General features: G+C 34.8%; 3 protein-coding genes and 1 non-coding gene across 5 annotated transcripts; 1 reads left to right on the forward strand and 3 right to left on the reverse strand.

Annotated features, from left to right (window-relative positions):
• Nucleotides 1-2,736, forward strand: LOC107485708 (uncharacterized). Its single transcript, XM_016106234.3, has 3 exons — nucleotides 1-325; nucleotides 1,905-1,959; nucleotides 2,174-2,736. Exons 1-3 carry the CDS (start codon nucleotides 83-85, stop codon nucleotides 2,494-2,496), a joined length of 621 nt encoding a protein of 206 aa, XP_015961720.1. The 5' UTR covers nucleotides 1-82; the 3' UTR covers nucleotides 2,497-2,736.
• Nucleotides 2,737-3,061: 325 nt separating this feature from the next.
• TRNAV-CAC (transfer RNA valine (anticodon CAC)) lies at nucleotides 3,062-3,135 on the reverse strand. Its single transcript has one exon. It is a non-coding gene; the product is annotated as a tRNA-Val (tRNA).
• Nucleotides 3,136-4,094: 959 nt separating this feature from the next.
• Nucleotides 4,095-9,986, reverse strand: LOC107485707 (acyl-CoA hydrolase 2). The gene is made up of 16 exons (XM_016106231.3): nucleotides 9,861-9,986; nucleotides 9,678-9,770; nucleotides 8,143-8,210; nucleotides 7,845-7,926; nucleotides 7,677-7,723; nucleotides 7,416-7,541; nucleotides 7,201-7,278; nucleotides 7,028-7,115; nucleotides 5,959-6,071; nucleotides 5,520-5,582; nucleotides 5,383-5,438; nucleotides 5,136-5,240; nucleotides 4,836-4,892; nucleotides 4,628-4,729; nucleotides 4,479-4,527; nucleotides 4,095-4,208 (listed from the first exon to the last, which is right to left on the reverse strand). Exons 1-16 carry the CDS (start codon nucleotides 9,877-9,879, stop codon nucleotides 4,095-4,097), a joined length of 1,260 nt encoding a protein of 419 aa, XP_015961717.1. The 5' UTR covers nucleotides 9,880-9,986.
• A 733-nt stretch (nucleotides 9,987-10,719) lies between these two features.
• On the reverse strand, nucleotides 10,720-17,025 carry LOC107485706 (beta-amylase 7). Of its 2 annotated transcripts, XM_016106230.3 has the most exons (11): nucleotides 16,598-17,025; nucleotides 15,692-16,267; nucleotides 15,060-15,344; nucleotides 14,839-14,916; nucleotides 14,401-14,604; nucleotides 14,114-14,308; nucleotides 13,551-13,715; nucleotides 12,616-12,876; nucleotides 11,763-11,981; nucleotides 11,354-11,573; nucleotides 10,720-11,088 (listed from the first exon to the last, which is right to left on the reverse strand). In XM_016106230.3, the coding sequence occupies exons 2-11, from the start codon at nucleotides 16,145-16,147 to the stop codon at nucleotides 11,060-11,062; spliced, it is 2,112 nt and encodes a 703-aa protein (XP_015961716.1). In that variant the 5' UTR covers nucleotides 16,148-16,267; nucleotides 16,598-17,025; the 3' UTR covers nucleotides 10,720-11,059. The 2 variants fall into 2 exon arrangements, with proteins under 2 accessions (XP_015961716.1, XP_052116926.1); XM_052260966.1 differs by lacking the exon at nucleotides 16,598-17,025 and having other exon boundaries at nucleotides 15,060-15,399; nucleotides 15,692-15,858.
• Nucleotides 17,026-20,954: the final 3,929 nt, after the last annotated feature.

A 20,954-nucleotide genomic window follows, 5' to 3' on the forward strand; every position in this document is an offset into this window, starting at 1 on the left:
CCTTGAATCCATCAAAGAAAGGAATCCAATTTCGCAATTGTGGTTGCAGAAGAGAAGAGTGCAGAGAAGGGCAACAACATCAATGGAAGAACCAAAAGCACCTGAAACTTCTCCTTCTCCTTCTTCTGCTGCTGCTTCTTCTGCACCGACAACAACTCAAAGTTCACAACTTCCTCCTCCTTCACCACCACCACCAACAACAACAACAACGAGTGGTGCTGCTATTCCTTCTTCAACGAAGAAGAGGCCTCTCGAATCTGATTCTTATTCCAACTACTACAAGATTCGCGCACTTATTCGAGACCTTCGCCCCCATTTCATCCAGGTACACCCCAAACTTGTCTCAAAATTTCTGCTTTTTCCTCCGATATAACTCTCAATCTGATTTTCGTATCTGGGTTCGTTTTTATTTTCTTTATTTTCTTTATTTTTCTTTCACAATGGTATGAACTATGCTGCATTGCCCATCTTGCTATGTGTTTTAGTCCAAGTTTTTGTTTTTATTTTTTGAAGTTAGTTTTAAGAAAATTAAATTATGTAGTGAAATTGTTGTTCGTTAAAGTGTTTGAATTTATAAACTTGTTGAGGATTTGATTTAGTTTTCTGTTCTTTTCGAAAAAGAGGGATAAAGTTGTGGATGAATTTGGAGAAAAATTGTGTTTGCTTTCTTTTAGTAATTTTAGTACTTTCTTTTTTCTCTAAAGTATGATTCATTTTGCTAGGGTTTGCGAGGGAATTTTTAATAGGTGTCTGAAATAATTAGGTAATGAGTGATGAAATTGAGTACAAGATCTAAATTACAGAACCTGTATACAATTAGTAGGATAATTCTTCTTGAAGGGTAACTCTGCATAGATAATATAGGTAGCATTAAAAATAAGAGCATTTGGAGAGGAAAGTGGGGTAGCACCTATTTTAGAGAAGATGATAGAATATCGTCTTATGTGTATTGATTTTTGAACGTGTGCCGAAAAGACCTGTGGAGGCTTTATTTAGAAGAAGTGGATGAGATAGGAAGTAATCCAACAGTTAGAGCTATAGGGAGGAGGGGACCTAGAAAAACCATATGCAAAACTATTAAAAGAGATTTAGATACTAATGGCTTAAATGAAAATATGATTTATGAATGAAGTTGGAACACTATAGTTTCATTTCATCTTTGTGGTCCACCCTGTTTACTACCACGAGGGGTAGTTATTCCTGAAGTCTGTTTGGAAAGTATGTTACGACTTACGACCAAAGAGAATTGTTTTGTGTAATATTGTTCTGAATTCCTGATTGGATATAGTTACAAATTATTCTTATATGTGGACCATGAACTAAGTATTGAACTTATAGGCGGGATCTATCAGTGATGAGTACAAACTTTTGCATTTCACCCAACTCAATATAAACCCTAGTCGAAAGATTACAATTACATTCTGCTCTCTAGGAATAGTACAATGCTATCTTTAAAATTGGTAAGAAAACTCTTAAACTTTTTTGACGTAACTTCTTAGCCTCATTGCACTTGCTTCGACCATCAGAGCGGCATGTTTATTTTTCTTACTGACTGTTGTTTCCTTTGGTTATCTTTCTGTCAACTCTCATGTTCTCATGTATAAGATTATGTTAATGCCATCTATTTGTTTCTTAGTTCCTGCTCTCTTTTTTGTGAAGATTTGTTTAGTTATATATTCAACCAGTTTGTTTGGTTCATTTGTTACCGTAACCTATGAAATTTTAATTAGTCTGTTAGGATAAAGCATGCAATTGCCTAGATAAATTGAAGTTAATAAGACTTTGTTCCTAATAGTTATGATGAGTTGAGTAAATCAATACTTCTATCTTCTTTAAGTTGTGGTAGCTTCTGCTGCTTGAAATGCTATATGAAGTGCCTGACGATTGCTGTTTTCATCTTGAAGGTTATCCGAACTCCTGACTACAAAAATAGCAAAGAATCCCGAGAAATTCGAGAACGTAAGAACATCCGGATGAAATTCTATTTATTACATAGCTGATGACATAATAAATTTAGAATGCAAATGCCCATATACCAGCTATGACTCGATGGAAATTTCATATCAATTGGATTTATATCTATTTATATTTGGATTTGTCCTCCAAAAATAAATGTTTTATCTTGTATGTGATTGGTTGAAACATGCTTTCTGACTTCAACTTGTGCTTGCAGAATTGAAGATTGTTGTGAAGTTATACGATGATATGAAAGCGGAAGCAGTTTTGTTGGCAAAGTATAAGCAAGATGGCCAAACACAGCAAGAGCAGCAGCCTCAACATATGAAGTCTCCGGAGCAGATTCAAGTTGAGAAATCATTCACCTCAAGGGCATCATCTGAAATTAAGGTTACGGCACTGGCTGAAGAAGGTCAAGGAACATATGTAGTTGGTGGATCGGCATTTGGCTGGAATTTCATCACCTTTTCAGGGAAGGAAGCTGTCTATTATGGTAGGACAAAGGAACAATTTCGATCGACACAAGTGAGGACTCAGTAGTGCTGTGTCTCCGGGGATTAACAAAGTAGTTTCATTCATTGATAGAGGGTGCTGAAAATCCTCATCCACAAGTACAGTGTAGAAGAGGTTTACATAGAACATTTATATCATTTAGTTTTCTAATATTTTGTTGCAATTGACATCTAAAATTTTCCAAGAGGCATGGCACATGTGCTGTAACATTGTTTTTTGCTGAGTTGGATTAATCTGAGTGCAGAATTATTATTTTTTCGATTAAAATACTCTGGAAAAAGAAAAGAAAATCCATGTATCTTTATGTTGCTCTTTGACCAAGACTGGCAGGTAGCCAAAAAGAATTGAGCTGAATGATTGTGCTGACTAAGGAATTAGTAATCCGTAAATTACAATCAACTTGCATAACATACGGCAAAACCAATAGATAGATATCTTTTCTTCTTAACCAATGATGTTAAAATCAAATTCTGTTGGGTATGAAAATTCACTACTCGAAAAAGCATGCACCCTACAGAATCTCTTCTATTATACGACTAAAATTGACTCTAATAGGAAATATAGGAAAATACTTGTTGATTTAAGGTAAAAATGTCTGAGCCCGGGTTCGAACCGGGGACCTCTAGTGTGTGAGACTAGCGTGATAACCAACTACACCACCCAGACTAATGATGTTAATAATTTTCTAGTTTATGCCTATAATTGTTTATTAGCATTGAGAATTTCATATTGAATCTCTAGAAATTTTACTTGGATTTTCTTTCGAGATACACACAATCTTTTATATATATTTAGTAGAAGTAACCTTCAAGCTATAAGAGTAAAAACAGAAGCTAAGTTCTTTATTCCTTAAACATTTGCGTTGATACTAATATAATTAAAAGAAAGTTAAAGTAAAAAAAATTTATTGGGTTTTGCTTACTCATTACCAGTTAAAAATGGTACGTTTTTTAGAAAAAGTAAGTTTTAAGTTTCAAATAACAATAAATACATGAATTTTAGTAAATTTCATAAAAATTTACTATTTTTTAAATCTTTAACAAGTAAAAAATTTGTTAAACATAAACAACAACAATAAAGTCTTGTTCCACTAAGTGGGGTCGGCTACATGAATCAAACGACGTCATTGTACTCTGTCATATATCATGTCTACAGAGAAACCGTTTACATGTAGATCTCGTTTGACCACCTTATGAATAACCAGAATGAAAATTGATTGAATCAATACTCCGTATTATTTGTGAATTTAGGATAAGATTAGCACATCAATAAAAGATAAGATTACCATTTTATGCATTTGGCATCCTTTACAAGGTTTGAAACGAATAAAGCTCAATAGATCAAACAACAAGCACTTACAACACTTATTACATCTTAGAACCTTATTTAGTACAAACCTATTACATTATGCTCTTTTGTCACAACACCTTTTAAAGGCAAAATGGACCTTTTGTGATTTTATGAGTTTTAAAATGAAGGGGAGAACTTGAATCATAAAATAGACTTACTTTACTCATCATGCTTTAGATTTAATACTGTGTGACATGAACCACAAAAATATGAAGGAAAGAAAAAAGGGATACCCCTGAACAGGAACCACATGTTCGCCTGCATCTTCAGCTACCTCACAACTTAGATTTGATGGCTGAATTTGGAACAAAATCCCTTACTTCTCCCTTCTGATTGAACATTTGGCCTGAGACATAGCCACGCGCATTGGAGGTACTAGGAGAAAAGATCTATAGAACAAATCAAGTTTACCAAGACATTAACATCAAACAAAACAAAATTACAAATTAAGAAGTTTTCGGTATGTATAGTTCAAATTAGGTACTGCTCGATCAGTTGATAATAACCTAAGAGTGGTTGACAAGTAGAATGTATTGACTCTAACTAGCAGAGTTGTTAATTTTTCCAAAAGGAGAAGTTTTCACTAATAATTTTTCAATTTTCTCAAAATTATCACTAGAGGAAAAAGATAATAACAACGGAACACTTATGACACTAACCACAAATAGAACCCAGTCATCAGCTCTTAGAGGGCGATGAAACCACATCCTGAAATAAAAATTGAAAAGCATTTAGTAGCTTGACACATGTTAGATATGGCACAAATGTTAATACTTATCACACAACAAACAGTGGAACTTGTACTTACGAGTGGTCTAGGCTAACAGCCCGGGCCTTGAAGCCCTTTCGACGATGAGGGTTTAAGCTAACTTGAAGAAATATCAGATCAGAAGCATATGCCACCACACACCTACAACAAAAACCACATTATGTAGGTTGTTAGTTGCATTGTTCTATGAAGCGTTTGAATTTTGGCAATTGGCAGACGTATCAAATAACAAACAAAAGACATTTACCTATGCAAGGCCTGATCATCTGAAAGTTTCCCCTTTGCTCTAAACCAGTATCTCAAGCTGCACACAATTTATTTTTAACAAAAACCAAAAAGAAATTTTAAAAATAAATAAAATTACACTATGTTTAGCATAAGAAGTTCTAGACGTTAAGGCTCTATTTGGTGGAAGATGTTTCAAGAGCTAGGAAGGCAAATATAAATGTGTAGGAGTGGTACACCCATTGGCATTCCAAATTTTATAAAATATCATTAAAGACCAGTATAAATGTAAGGGAAAAGGTGCATATAGCATAATGCTAACCTGGGAGGAGATTTGGTCTGAGTTGTTTTAGTTTTTGGCTCACAGAACCTTATCTCTATGGGCCAGGGAATGAACTCGGATGTAGCAACCTTGTTACGGTAAGTTCTGAAGCAACAAACTTATCATTATGGCACATAAAATAATCAAATATATTATCCAGAGCCTGAAAAAGTTAAAGCAAGCAAATATAGGACTATGTTGCATCAAGTAAGCAAATATAGGACTGTGTGGCAATAATAAACCTTACCTTGGGAGACGTGGGTCAGTAAGACGTTGTTCCCGTAACTCTTCCATTGAAAGAAGCTATAATAGATATCAAATTAAATAATGTAAAATCCAGATATCAATTTGAAAATTCTTGATCACTGTAAGCTTGGTACTTGCCTCATCTGGATTAGGGACAGATGGCATAGTCACTTCCTGGTGTTCAAACCCAATTTCCTCTTTCTGTAAAGTTAAGGAAATAACTAAGCATGTGCTAATTTAGAGCAGAATTCCTCAACTAGAGTTAGAGACATATGTTATAGAACATGTATTAGCCAAGAAACAAAAACCTAAATGCGGAGTTGCTATTTCATGAATGTTACCTATTCTAGCAATGTTAGAATTTATATGATGCAATAAACAAAGTACTTACAATAATCCCTTTTGATGGACATAAAAATCGTGAACATGCATATAATAGCTTAAGTTTTTAGGAAAGATAGGTCATTCATAGTATTAAAGTCTCTATGACCAAATGCTCTTCAACTATTAGAGCACACAATGTCATCCATTTTGAAGGGACAATTATATTATTCCAAGTCAAGAAAATTAGTATTACTTGAAATGAAGCCATCAATGTGAAAATGATATTTCCCTTTTGAATTGCATCCACTCTCCTTGTGGCAAAGCTCTTCCCTTCACGGAGTCTATGAACTTGATATATAATTGGCACTGGAAAAGAGAAGTTTGGACTATGTATAAAATATATTGTCCTTAATATTACTATTATTAGCTATTGAGCAAATAAATTAGAAGCATACATGCATATATGCATATCTGATTTCCCAAGTCTGAAGAAAATATTACATGATTTACTTAAATACAAAGTGTCATCTTACAAGAAAAAAACTTTTTAAAGTACAGAAACTAGAAAATGATAATGAAATCTAAATTCCTAAACTATAAAGAAACTTTTTCTTAATAAATATTGAGAATGGAATATAAGTTACTTGAAATCATTATGGTTATTTGAAATTGTTAGATGACTATGATCTATCTTAGCTTATGCTTTTGGGAGAAATGGGTTCATGACATGGTATTAGAGCTTTTATGACCTAAAAGTCAGTTCAATCTTTGTTACCCCCAAACAAAAAGAATTAGCATAAAACAAACAAAAAAAGAGAAGGAAAAAAAGCCTATATAAATTCATCCAAACTCAAAAGAGGATTCTTGAGTCTTGTGTGAAGGGATGTGTCAAAAATATAACCATTCAAATTATCACTTATATTTATTTCTCTTGGATTAGCTAATGAACTAATCTTATCATAATAGAGATAAGCATTTTGAGCAAAGGAGACAAAGTTGAAGCCATTCTATCATCACGCAAACTAGTAAAGGGAAGCAGGGGAGTTCTCGTATGCACACACACACACAGAGAGAATCAAGGGTGGGGTTGAAAAGCTAGAATAGGATTTATCAAGAAGGGAGATATTTGATTGCCAACTAAGAAAGATAAGGGTAATATAGATCATTAATAAAATAGGAGAAACTTGCTTGCATAAAACAACATAACATGTGGTCAAGAAAAGAAAATGAATCCTTCAAGTAAGGAAAAAGCAGTATGAAGAAAAATAGAAGATAGTTACACCAAACTTTGTCAACAAAATTCAGTGATCACACATGCTTACTGTTAAAATCCCCAACAAGAAGAAAATAGGCATGCAAGCTATGAACAACTTTAAGACAATCAACAGATTTTGATGCTGCAGCCAGTGCCTGCATGTTACATATGTCAGCAGTTTATCAGTAGAGGCTGCTACTGGCATGAGTAGCATAGAAAGAAGATATAGTTTTACCATACCTGTCCAACCGTCTGTCCACCAAACACCTTCCCGAATTTCGGAGCCTTTGGAGGGGTGATTCCTCGGAAGATATCTACCTTCAATGATAAACGACAGAAAGACATGAGCTGAATTATGAATATATAGCATGTTACTTTGTACAACCAAAGATAAACCAGGACAATCACGTCTGATTAGTTTCTATCTCCTCTTCTAGCATATACATAAAACACACCTCTATAGGCTCCAAATGCAATATATGCTCCACTAGCGAGCATGTATCAACAGATTTTTCTTCACTCCAAATAGAATTTGGCTGTAGCAGTGCTGAGTGCTCATGAAGCAGCAATAAACATGACAACTGCAACAGCAAACAAAGAAAAATAATAAACTGAATTAAAAAATCCATTTTAATTAAGAATGTATCTCTTGTACTTGTCATTGCATACTGAGCTGTTGCATTGAAGAGCAACAGAATTAGAAACTAAAAAGGCACCTTAGTCAGAGCTATGACATCAGCTTGATGAACAGCATTTGCTAGACCTGCAAGTTGTAGATCATATTAGTGTTCTCAAAATATAGTTATGCATCAATTTAAGGGAATATCTGTAATAAGCATATTAAGAGAATAAAACAATGAAACTATAAGAATGAAGTTGATTACCATAACCAAAATAGTCATATCTTTTTAATAGAAATTCTGGATGATTTTCATCATCAGTTCTATCCGATCCAATAACTTCAGCCTGCAAGACAAGAAGCCGACTTTCAGCACAAAACTGTCAAATCCAAAATTACTTGTAATTAAAAAACTTATTCACTACCCTTTTATCCATCAGTAGCTTTTACCCTTAAATCACTAAAAGCAATCCAATGAATGTTGTATATTGGCATTGTTTCTCTAAATTTTGAACATCCTAGCAGTTCTCAATTCTATAATACAGCATGTAAAAGAAGCATACCTCTCCTTCAAATATGAAGTAAAGCCCATCTGCAGGTTCCCCCTCACGAACAACATAATCTCCGGGCTCTACACAATGATAACCCATCATTCATCAATCAAAAGCATAAAATCAATGTATCTATTGGAACACCAACCAATTTCCTTCCAATGAAACATCCGTCCAAGTTCGAATAGATTATTGAAATTCAGTATTTCATAAATCTTCTTTGAATAGTCCTTTTTTAAATAAATTTTGAAGTTGAGAGGTGAAAAGCCAACCATAAAAAAGGCTCAATACTGTCAAGAATGTTAGTTGCATAAGTAGAGATATACAGGACTAGATTAGGAATGAATATTTTAGCTAGACAGCTGCTGTAGCACCTATTATGAAAATTTTGGCATGCAGCGGAATGGCCTATAGAAGCCATTGTAATGAGAGTAAAGATGGAGGTAATTCAATAACTAGAAGATCTAAAAATCCATAAATGAACCCATTAAAGGAAATTTACATTTTATTAGTTTTAATATAAACATAATTTGTAACATAACACTACAAGTCTATTATAGTGTCGACTATGTAGTCTACTTGGACAACATTGAGCTGTCCTGATAGTAAAAACACCCGGTAAAAGGAATGACTATGTTAGTCATCTTATCAAGAGTAGTATAAGCCCTGCCCATGTGTTTAAAATTCAATATAAAATATACACAGTCATCATTTCAAGAAGATTATATAAGGTAGAGTGGCACCTGATAACAAATGGTAAAGGAATATCAAGATTGACAAAACCATTCATGTAATATAGAAACAGAAGCAACGACAGTTCCAATTCATTGTAATTGATTAATTAACATGTTGGTTAACCATATTAAAAGACATGACCAGATAAAAACTAAGCAATCATTGACTTATCAAAGTAAGATTCAGTTTCTAGTGGTTTAACTGCACACACAAACCAAGTATCAAGGTTGTTATATTACTCCAAAAGGATAAAATTAAAGTGCCATGCCATAAACAAAATTGGGTAAATTACCAAAATGATACTCGAAATTTATATTTTTACGAAAATATCTTCAAAGATAGCAACGACAAATAAGGCAAAAAATTTAAAAATGTGACAAAAATAACCAGGCATTATAGACAGTACTTTAGAGATCGGATTGTGACATGGTTTTTTTTTTTTGTAAACATGACTAGGAAAATGTGATCTTTTCATATAAAATTTGGTTATTTTAGTCCAAGTGAATTATTTTGTGATTTGTTTTTGAATGGTCGAGAATTTTATATAAAAGGAAAAATTTTGCTTCGATTTTTGCCTATACCTTTTAAATAGTTATTCAGATGTTCCAAAAATTTTGGATTAAATGCACAAGTCATTTGCAATTGAAGTTCATATCTTTACTAGATGCTTTTGTGGCTACATGAACTTTCAGATATACCATTTAGTAGTTTACCCAACAAAATTTCGACATGATTCAATAGCAGGGAGTTTTAATCCATCAATCAAACAAGTTCTAACTTTCCAAAAACTCAAAATCAAGGATAATTATTACCATAGTGCTTAACAATCACAAGCTGAGAAATCTTCCTGACGGAGGAGCTAGGAAGTCTCTGTAGCAGAGGAACACACCCGAGGAACTCAAACACTGCTAAGATCAAACGGAACACGCAAATTAGAATATTCTCGGAATCGAAATCAAAGAAGATGAATAGAATTTGGTGAGAGAGTCACAGACCTTGTTCTTCCTTGGTCATTGAGCTGAGCCAATGAACCTAAAGGTAGAGAGAAAGAGAGAAAGTGTGAAGATCAGTGTCTTTGGCAGTGTACTGTCACTGAAACTTTATTGACATTTGAAAATTATGTATTAAACACGTGAATTATAATTTCTGCGTTTGTAATATTTTATTTATGGCTGTATACAATCATGCATTGGAATTTGGATAATGGATTTGGAACTAAATTGTTTGTGTAATAAATAATGAATAATATTTTATTGGGTAAGTGAACGTGTGTCCTAACAACAAGGGTACATAATAAATTTACCAGTAATAAAAAATTTTAAAAATCTATATTTAATAAATACAAAATAAATGTATTAAAAATTTAATTTTTTTTATATTTTTAATAAAAAAACTTTTAATTTATAAACTTAATATATATCTTAAAGTACAAGATATATAAACCCTATTTTATTTTGTCCATCACACTCATCATTCTAGAAAAGAAAATTATAAAAATATTGAAAAAAATTATTGTATAGGAATTAATTAAAAATGTATCGAAAAAGAAATTTTTCGTATAAGAATTCAATTACATCGAGTTAATGCTTATGCTTGCGATTCTAAACGCTAACGAAAATTTCATTGTTCTGGAATGATTAGTGCGTTTTTTTCCAAAGCAAATTAATTTATTATCTAAAATTACTACTAAAAATATATTATTTTATATTTGTTTAAAGTTTTAAAATATAATTTTTAAGAATAACTTTTACAATTTTTATTCGCATCTCCAAATATGCATATTTGATAAAATTTTAGTTCCCATCCCAAATTTTAATTTCATAACTCCATCGAAATATAAATGATAACCTAGCATATAAACTTGTATACATCATAAAGTGGCATGTACGAAAATAATAGTTCACTGTAGGCTGTAGCTAACACAAGCTCAATGAGTTTGCACAACGATGTATGCACAAATTTTACATCCCGGTATTAACGGATGTTTCTTTGATAAAATACAAGAAAATGAATAAAGAAAAATAGCTTATTTTAATCTATTTCTACAACTACTTGGGCATCAACTAGTATCTGTGGTAGCAAATGACTATCTTTACTCTTCTATGCTTATGTAACTGGCTACTCCAACATTTTCACAGGGGAGAATAATACACTGTACACATTCCACCGGAGTCTCTTCTTTGCTTACTTGCTGTTATACCTGAAGATCAAGAACAGCTTCCCCTGCAGGAAATATATATATATAAGGCAACATGAACCCTAATTAAAATGCAATCAGTGAGCAATGACAACTACTTCGGCAGCTACTTAGACTCGTTTCATGTTCTATTACAAAATTAAAATGATTCCAGTAAGAAAAGAATCTCATGCTATGAATTTGAGTGTTGTATGTGCACACTTGTCAGCATGTAACTAAATCCACTCTTTTAAATAAACTTGATTCTTGTCAGCAACAAGCTAAATGTGAAATTTTATTCGTCAAACTTACCATGCATCCTCTTGATAAATCGTTCAAACTCTCGTAGGTTTTGCTGTTCCATAAGTAATGGACTAAGCCTTAGGTAAGTGAAGGAAGAAAAGTGCCTTCCATCTGGATCATTCATGGGTTTGGCACTATCCAAAGCCTTGTTATAGGTAACTCTGTTTAGGCAAGGAAGTGCATTCTCACCGGCAACTGGTAAGCCAAGATCCCAACCTGCATTCAACACCTGCAATGCACGATAAGACATACAGATTAGGGTTTGTGAACTGCGATAAATCTTAAGCACTAAAACATAGTTCTAAATACAAGCAAGTAATCATAAATATTCTTTATATTCACGAAGAAATTGCTTATAAGTACTACTCTACTAGCTTAAGAAAAACAAAAGAGAGAGAAAAAAATTGCTAACTCGTACTTGCCAGACTAATCCCTCAGGGTCAGCGAATGCCTTTGGAAAGACCTCAAGCTGGTTCAATGTGTTCAAGTCGGCACAAGCAATGTTCAAGCTAACTCCATTGCTCTTTAACATTTCCATAATAGCTGCATAGCCATCGCGATTACATGGGTTATAATACCCAGCAGTTAATTCAGCAGCATGACTAGCAGTCTTGTACCACCAGTAAATATTTGCCAACTGTAAAGAAATAAGATATATATCAGGACAGACTACAAGGACACAATCCACAAAACACAATCAAACCCACAAAAACTAAAAGAATAACCCTACAAATGGACAAGCATTAATGTTCAGTTAATTGCACAGAAAGAATTCATTCCCTCCACTTCCTTTTTCCCTCTCATCTCATTTTCTGGTGATTGGCACACTATTGTTTTCTGGTGGCTGTAGATGAAAATTTATACATAGCAATATCGGTCCATAAAACATACTTTTTTGGTCAGTGGTAGGGTGAAGTAATTGGCAAGAATTAATGCAACGTGTGTACAAATGGTGCGAGCGTTGCTTCTTGAAAAGACTTTCTGAGAAAGTTATATTTTCTGGATATGCTGTGAGATGAAAATGGGTTGTCAGAAATCATGTTATGTTCATGTGTAAAGTGGGATGCTTAAAAGCACTGCAAATTAAATGCCTCACAGATAAAACTAGAACCATATCAATCATGCGATTCCTTATGTTTTAAGACAAAAACATTCTGATACATAATGGTCAACGAAACTTTTTTAAAACTTAGATTACAATTCTACTTAAAGGGAACCTAGATTACAAGTTCTTCCACATTTTATGAAAAGTTTCATTTTCCTTAACTTACCTTTGCAGCAATGCAGGATCCCTCGAAAGCTAATTTCGCCAGAGAAAGTACCCCGTTTCCATGATCAACTAAAACCTTAGAATACCAATTAAGGAAAAACCTGCCATAGAAGCCATCATAATCACCCCCATCGCAAAAGAAACCTGTTTCATGTGGCTGAGAATTATAGGTACCCGCATTATCTGGTCCCCTAACCCAAATAGAGTGTCCCCGTGCTTCGGCTGCTTTCTTGAGACTTTTCAACATGTATTGATCATAACACTGCCCATTAAGTAAGAAAAAATGATGAGCAAAGTGGTGAAAACGATACATAACACATGCATCACCGAAAGGATATCAACAACAGTAGGTGAATAGGAGAGGACAACCACAATCACAGGCCATGTATAATATGTTTTGGCCAGATGTTTTGTGAAGATGAAGTAACCTTGAAAATTTAAGAATTTCTTTCCAATGAAAGACAACATAGAATAGCACAAACTAAACATTGCTTATAATCTTAGCCTATTCTAAGAATTTTCATTCCCAGGAACATGCCCAGATTTCTCCTCATTCTCTTAAAATCAACAAACTAAAACTCGTCCTCTATGTCAATAGAGGTTGAAAGGCCCTAAAGAAAATGTCAGAAAAACATGTGGACAAGAATAATTAAGGATACTACATATAGCTGAAACCATTTCTTTTGAGCCATGAATTATCCACATCTACAATAACAAAAAAATCTTATCCGGTATCATAATTGATTCACTCTCTCAACTGGTTCGGATTGTTTGGGGGTGGGGGGAGGAAGGAAGTTCAATATATTGAATAGAATATAATTTGCTTACAACAGCCAAAGATGTTTGAGCAAATAAAGCATATGCAACGAAAATTTAAGCCAAAAATGGGAAAAGACTAAATACATGAAAATATAGTATACTTACGAAAATAATTACCTGGAACTCACCAACACCAGGATATCTCCAACCATGTTTTACAGGACAAGATGGATATCTTAGCTCTCCGCACGGACCAAGTCCAACTTCAATCATAGAGATGAAACTGTCCTCAAAATACTCATCAAATTCTACCCGGAAACTTCTCATGAAATCAAAATAGACCTACAAAAATGTTAGATATGAAAGTTATATACCTTAATTTTATAAGCATATCGTAAAATGGAGACTCTGCCTCCTACTTTTCCCAAACATGATCCAAATAACTTAGACAGACTTGTCTCGCTAAAAAATGTTTTATTTAAAATACTATGCAATGCCTTCACACTTAAAATGACATGATTTAATAATTACTTCAAATCTGGTTGACAGTGTCTATACAGATGTACCGTGTCATTAAACATATATTAGTTATTTCTTACTAATTGTGGTAACTAACAACAAAACGGCTCCCCATGGACCAAGGTCAACTACATGGATCAACTGATGCAGCCAATATGCTAATAATAGAAGAAAGAAAAAATAAATAGTAATGATGATTGTCATGTCAATGTCATTATTACCTCTAAGGCAGTCCGACCTCTTAATACCCGTTCCTTATCTACTCCCCAAGAAAGACATTCAGGGTTGTGTCTTCCCTCTCTGTCAGTGAAGAAGATATCAGGATTGGTCCTACCAATTTCTGCAACCCAATGGGGCAAAGGAATGCAAACATCATCACCAAAATTGCCTCCACATTCATGAAACGACATCACAACCTGGCCAAGTTTCAACAAAGACAAGTTACTACCTGAGCCAGATTGCAGCAAGATAGAAACTTACTATGATTCAAGTTGCTAATGAAACTCACCTGCAGCTTAAGCTTCAGCTCATGCACCATCTGAAAGAGTCTCTTGTAACCATTCCAATTATACTCTTGTGGAGCATGTGCTTCTACTATTCCCCACCAACAATTAACCGTAACACCATCAACGTTTATTGATTTCAATACTTTCAGCTGCTTTAGTAGACCATCTGGATCAACAAGCTCACACTTTATATTGATCACTCCTAACTGTCAACAATGTAGAGAGAAAATACTTACTAAACATTAACTTAAGAATTTTCTAAATTAGGAAAAAGAAAGATATTTTTGTTTCCTTTCCCATAATAGTTACATAAATTTCCCAAAACAATATACACAAAATGCAGTATGCAGTAGGAACTACTCACTACAAGCATATGAAGAAACCATGATGCAGAAATTTGATGAAATAATGTGGGAAAGAAAGAGAAAAAATTAGCTTACCGGTAGCATCACATACACTGGAACATATGGAGTACCGGCCAGATCACGCTCTGATAATCTGCAGGGCAAGTCAATAATCTGCAAAGAAAATGGTGTAAATTGTAAAATCAATGCCAACAGATTTACCAGCTAAAGCCACCATGTTGAATTTATAAGCAAAACTAAAGGGATGACTATGCCTTTTAGGATAATTATATATTGGCCACATAATTACCATATACCTGCTTCTCATGAACAGTATCCATTGAACCACTGCCAACCAAAGGTTGATTGTCTCTCTGTAACTCTCCATCCCCCACCATGGATGTTTGAGACCGGGAACTTGAGGATAGATCATAAGGAGATGGAGTTGGCATGAAAACACCTTTTGTTTGACATGTATTATACTCTAATGAGCTCCTATAGCCAGAAGCAACTCCCCTGATGGAAGCAGATGGAGTTGGTTGTGAAGGCACTGGAGAAGATGGAGTGACAACTGCAGAATTACCACCAGTTGGCCTTTGACCCTGTAAGGTTGAGAAGAAAAGGTCCAATTTGGGTGTTTTCTGAAATTTGTTAAAACTGAAATTTGCAGATACAACAACAGTAATAAGATTTTAAAACATCAAGTACTTTTAGCTTGTCATAGCCAAGAAAACAACTAAGGTACAAGTACTAAGTATAAGTGTCAATGTTTGGTTGTATAATAGTTCTCAGTAATAAAGTCCTTCAAAACATAACGGTCACAAGGAGATTTGAAGGGTAAACAATACTCAGGCCATAGTCCACTCATTTATCATGGAAACCACACAAATATACACCAAATCAAACTCCAGGATATCTTCAGAATAAAAAAGTCTAGTTCAGGTCTCACCTGGGATCTTGGAGGAAAAGTAGTGCCATCAGGAAGAACCACCCACCCAGCTTCCCTTGCTAAAGCAGCAATAACATCATTTATGTCTGCTCTAACTCTAAGATTGTAGTTGCCATGCCTGCGAAGCCCTGCCAAGATCTTAGCAGTGATAGCCCTCCGGCGCCTCTCTCTTAGCTTTGTCCGTTCTTTCTCTTCTAGTGGTCTACATCTTCGAGCAGATCCACCTGGGGTTCCAACTTGTTCTTGAAACTGCTGTTGCTGTTGAAAACTGTTGTCACCACCAGCAGTCACTAAACCATTCCCACCATCAATCCCTACCATCTCCGAAGCATTTCCATGATCACCTCCATTTTCCTCTTCATCTCCATCCTCATCATCCTCTTCTTTCACATCCATCTCTATTTCTTCATCATCATCTTCGCTGGTTCCAATAAGCCTCTGCATATCAGTTGCCATAATCCCACTGAACCTTCAGTATCTCAATTCAATTATCTTACTGACTTGTTGACTGCCAATGCTATCAAGAATTGCGAATTACATCCATTTCAAAATCTATGACATTGGGAATTCCACATTCTGCAAAAAGACAAAATCAGCATTAGCACTTCATCAGCAGTACTAAACACGTAGCAAATTTCCCTCCTCTTTAAGCCTTATTAGTTCATACTTCATACTAATACAAAGAACAACAACAACAACCAAGTCTCCCTATGTCTACAATTGTAAAATTTAAATTACTTCATATCACAGTAAAAATAAAAAATAAAATCGTAAACACAATCACACATTACACTTAATTCACCAATTCCATTCCTCAGCAGCAAACAATTATCCCTTTTTTTAAATACATATCTACGAAATTTCGCAAATTTCGCGTTAATTTCACGAATTTCAGCACGATTTTACCTTCCATCTCGGAATCACAGCTCGATCAACAAAACTCTGGCAAATCCGTCTTCTGCGCGCCAAATTTCGTCAGAACCCCGCCGCGTACAAAAATTCCCGGCGGCCACCGCGGATTTCCGGTGTGGATCGAAGGAGAAAGGAGGGAATCAGGATCAGGAAGGATCAGATCGAAGGGAAAGAAGACGACAGTGGCGAGTTCCCGGCAGCGAATTTTCCGGCGAGCGAGTGAAGAGGTGCCGCGCGTGCGAGCAAAAGCATGCGAGGTGTGCACAGGAAACTAGGGTTTCTCTCGCTCGCTCGCTCGTGCCGAGTGTGCGAAGACGAACGTGTTTCGAAATCTTGGCACACGAACGAGTCGCTCGTGTTAATGTTAATCTATACAAGTGAAAACAAGAAAAGAAGAATACAACACGAGAAAAAGCAAAATTAAATAGTAAAATGATTAAGTGTTCACTTGATGATTGACTATGTAAACCTATTTCTCTGTCCCTTTAGCTGTTGACTACTTGAGACGTCATAAGACTCAATTTAATCTTTATGTTTTCACAAAGAAATCACCTTGATCATTGCATTCTAAAAAGTTGAATTGGATTCGTAAATGATGATGGTTCTGCCATCCTCGTGTCAGCGTTTTTCAATTTTTACCGTAAAAATGATATTTACTCTTTATAATATTTTACATTTTGAAATTAAACATATGATAAAGTATTACTTTCGTCATTAATATTTTGAATTAAATTTTAATTTATTGTTTAGCATTTTAAATATTTTACTTTAGTCTCAAAAAAATTTAAACGAATTTAATATTATCTCACAATTAAACTTGACATGAACAATTAATATATTTCAAAACTAATATAATATTTAATTTTAATACGTAAGTAAAATTGACCTACCAATAATTAAAAATATAGAAATTTTTCATTAATTATTCGAGCTAAATTTAATGGTAAGACAACATTAAATTCGTTTTAAATTTTTTGAGATTAAAATAAAATGTTTGAAACATTAGACTGCATTTAAATGATAGATTGAGATTAATATTGTTGCATATTTGACAAATTCTAGTTTTGTTAAACCATGGGTAAGAATGTTTAACAATATCCCAATAACTTAGTGCTTTATCAGCGGATTTACCAATGAGTTTGACATCAAATTCGTCAGGTTAAATTATTTCCAGTAGATTTACAATTTCGACAGTAAAGTTGCCGATAATAATTGGAGGAAAAATAAAAAAAATTAGCGCGTCCTTTAGGATAAGATTTATCGGCAGAAAAATTCGACGGTAAACTCACTTAGTGAAATGCTTCATTTTGATGACCCACAATACATAACCGACAACCCAAATTAATATAACATCCCAACATCGCTTGCCAAAGGAACCTCTAAATGTTCAACGAGGTGCTTCTTGACCTGTATATGAAAAATGACAACATATGTATGAAATGAGAAATAGAGGTTCTCAGCATGGTAAAGATGCCAACATACATAAGATATAAGGTCTTGAAAAAGTCAGAGACAATCCTAAAACTCCGATACTCAGAATTAAACTTAAAAAGATATACTAAACCAACAATAGGGTAAGTTATCTAATGTTCTCAAGTTCTAAATCTGATTGTAACTCAATCCTTCACTTTCTGTTTCCTCCAAACCTCCGAAATATCGGTGGAACAATCCTCAACGTCTCCTCCACCAGCATGAGAAATCTCTCAGTTGCAAGGACAAACAAGACAAACAAACAGAACACAGATAAGGTACATGTATAGCAAGTAAGGCGAGTCTCAAATAAGCATAGATAATCAATTAGGCAAACTAAAACAATGCACACTCAAGTAAAACATACAAATGCATATAATACATGTATGTTCTATAGCTGATGATATCATCTGTCGATTATATAGCCAACCCGACATGTTCTGGTAGCTAACCTTGGACAGAAACACCCATCGAGAAGCAAGTGGGTCTGAGCCACAACCCCCTTGTAGCTCGCTTAACCTAGAGCAAGTGGAATAAACCACTATTGTGGCTATTATCCAGGCGGATGTTTAAAAACTCAACCTGGAGCAAGTGGAATAATCTACTATTGCTGCTACTACCAAGGCATCACAATCACTAACTTGGAACAAGCGGGACGAACCACAATTCTTGCTATTGCCCAGATATCTCGATCACTGACCCGAAGCAAGCAGAACAAACCACAATCCTTGCTATTGCTCAGGTATCTCATCCAAATATTCTTTCTCAACATTATTTCAATTCATCATTCATAGCATCATCATCATTTTTGCACTTTATCGACCACAAATCATTACTTCAAAATTTTTCTTCACCGCCAAGTTAACTTCTTCTCTAAGCTTACCCCTCTCATTATGATTAGGAACTAAATTTGGGACTTTAGAAGTAACTTTAGAGGTTTAGAAGTTATAAAATGGGTTGAAATAATAAAAATTCACTTTTCTTAAAAATCGAGGTTCTGTGTATGCGTGCCATGTTTCGCTTACGCGGGGTGTCATTTGCCCAACTTGCGTACGCGACCCTCGCCTGCGTACGCGAGCCCCTCAGACAGGGAAGATGTCCTGCGCCACGTGGTACTTGCCCGCGTACGCGAGCCTGTAAGATTCCCCTTTCAAGTATACATGCATACGCCCACGTATGCGGGACATCTGGACAGAGCCCAGAGTCCGTGTTGTATGTGTGCTCGCGTATGCATGTCCTCCATAAGTGTTAAAAAACTGCTAAGTCCTGCAAAATTCATTTTTGCACACCAAACTTACGATGCACATAACTTTTTGTTAAAAATTATTTTTAGTCCATTCTTCAAATGGCGTAAACTTCACTGACCCAATCTTTATTTAAAACAAGTTTAACAAAAATTGAGGGTTCGAAAACCGAGTTATGGTCTACCAAAATTGGTCAAAAATCAAGTTTCACAAAAATTTATCAAACCTCTATTTTTACCAAACTTTCATTTCAAAACTAATATATACTCCTCAAAACCACACATAATGTGTATAAAATAGGATTACAACCATTCCATCTCCTCTCTTTGCATCACTTAGTCAGTTATATTGATTTTCACTCTAAACAATCCAAAATCATACAACATAACTCATCATAATACATTACTATCATCAAACACCAAAATCATCCATCAACAAAATCATCATTCTTTAACTCCTTCTCAAGATAATTCCATATTTCCATTAAGGTTACTAAACATTAACATACTTACATATTCCAACATATTCTATGGTCGTCTAACCTATGTTTTTACGGATCATTATATATTATCTATGAGAAAACAAAATTATACCTTGGCCCATTCCTCCTTAATGCCTGAAAATAAGAAAGAAAAATAATGAAAGTCAACACAGGGTTGAGAGAGAGCTTTCAAACTTTTGAGGAATGGAGGATAGGAAATAAGAAAGAAAAATAATGAAAGATAACACAAGATTGAGAGAGAGAGCTTTCGAACTTTCGAGGGATGGAAGATAGAAATTACTTTGTAGTTTCAAAGACTTTGCCCCCTCCTCCCAAGCATTTCACAATTACTTAGAAGGAAGTGTAGGTCAAAAAGTAGTTTTCCAATTACAATCACCGTCATAACCTAAAAATGAAAAGAAAGTGGCTTTCTTCCTTCAAACTTAGAGTTAGACTAACGAGCAATCAATAACACTCCTCTCTAAACGGGTTGCGCGTTCCTCCCCCACGTGCAGAATCGGTCGTATGCTTTTGTTACTGTAAATGGGAACATATCCTCAAATCTCCTTAGGAACGCGGCGAAGTAACCCAGCACGCTTCTCACAGCCATGAAGAATGAGAAGAACGTTTATGACAGTCTAATCTTCCATTGGTCGCTGGCGGCAAGGTCATCAAAGAAGGCTTTGCAGGGACCTCGATCATGTTGATCGACATGTCCAATGATGAGCGGATAATTTATACGCTTTTTGGCATTGTTTTTATATAGTTTTTAGTAAGTTTAAGCTACTTTTAGGGATGTTTTCATTAGTTTTTATGTTAAATTCACATTTCTGGACTTTACTATGAGTTTGTGTGTTTTTCTGTGATTTCAGGTAAATTCTGACTGAAATTGAGGGATTTGAGCAAAACTCTGAAGAAGGCTGACAAAAGGACTGCTGATGCTGTTGGATTCTGACCTCCCTGCACTCGAAATGGATTTTCTGGAGCTACAGAACTCCAATTGGCGCGCTCTCAACGGCGTTGGAAAGTAGACATCCAGGGCTTTCCAGCAATATATAATAGTCCATACTTTATTCGAAGAATGACGACGTAACTTAGCGTTAAACGCCAAGTACACGCTGCTGTCTGAAGTTAAACGCCAGAAAAACGTCATGAT

The sequence above is a fragment of the Arachis duranensis genome, chromosome 4 (genome assembly GCF_000817695.3).
Source record: "Arachis duranensis cultivar V14167 chromosome 4, aradu.V14167.gnm2.J7QH, whole genome shotgun sequence".
NCBI lineage: Eukaryota > Viridiplantae > Streptophyta > Magnoliopsida > Fabales > Fabaceae > Arachis > Arachis duranensis.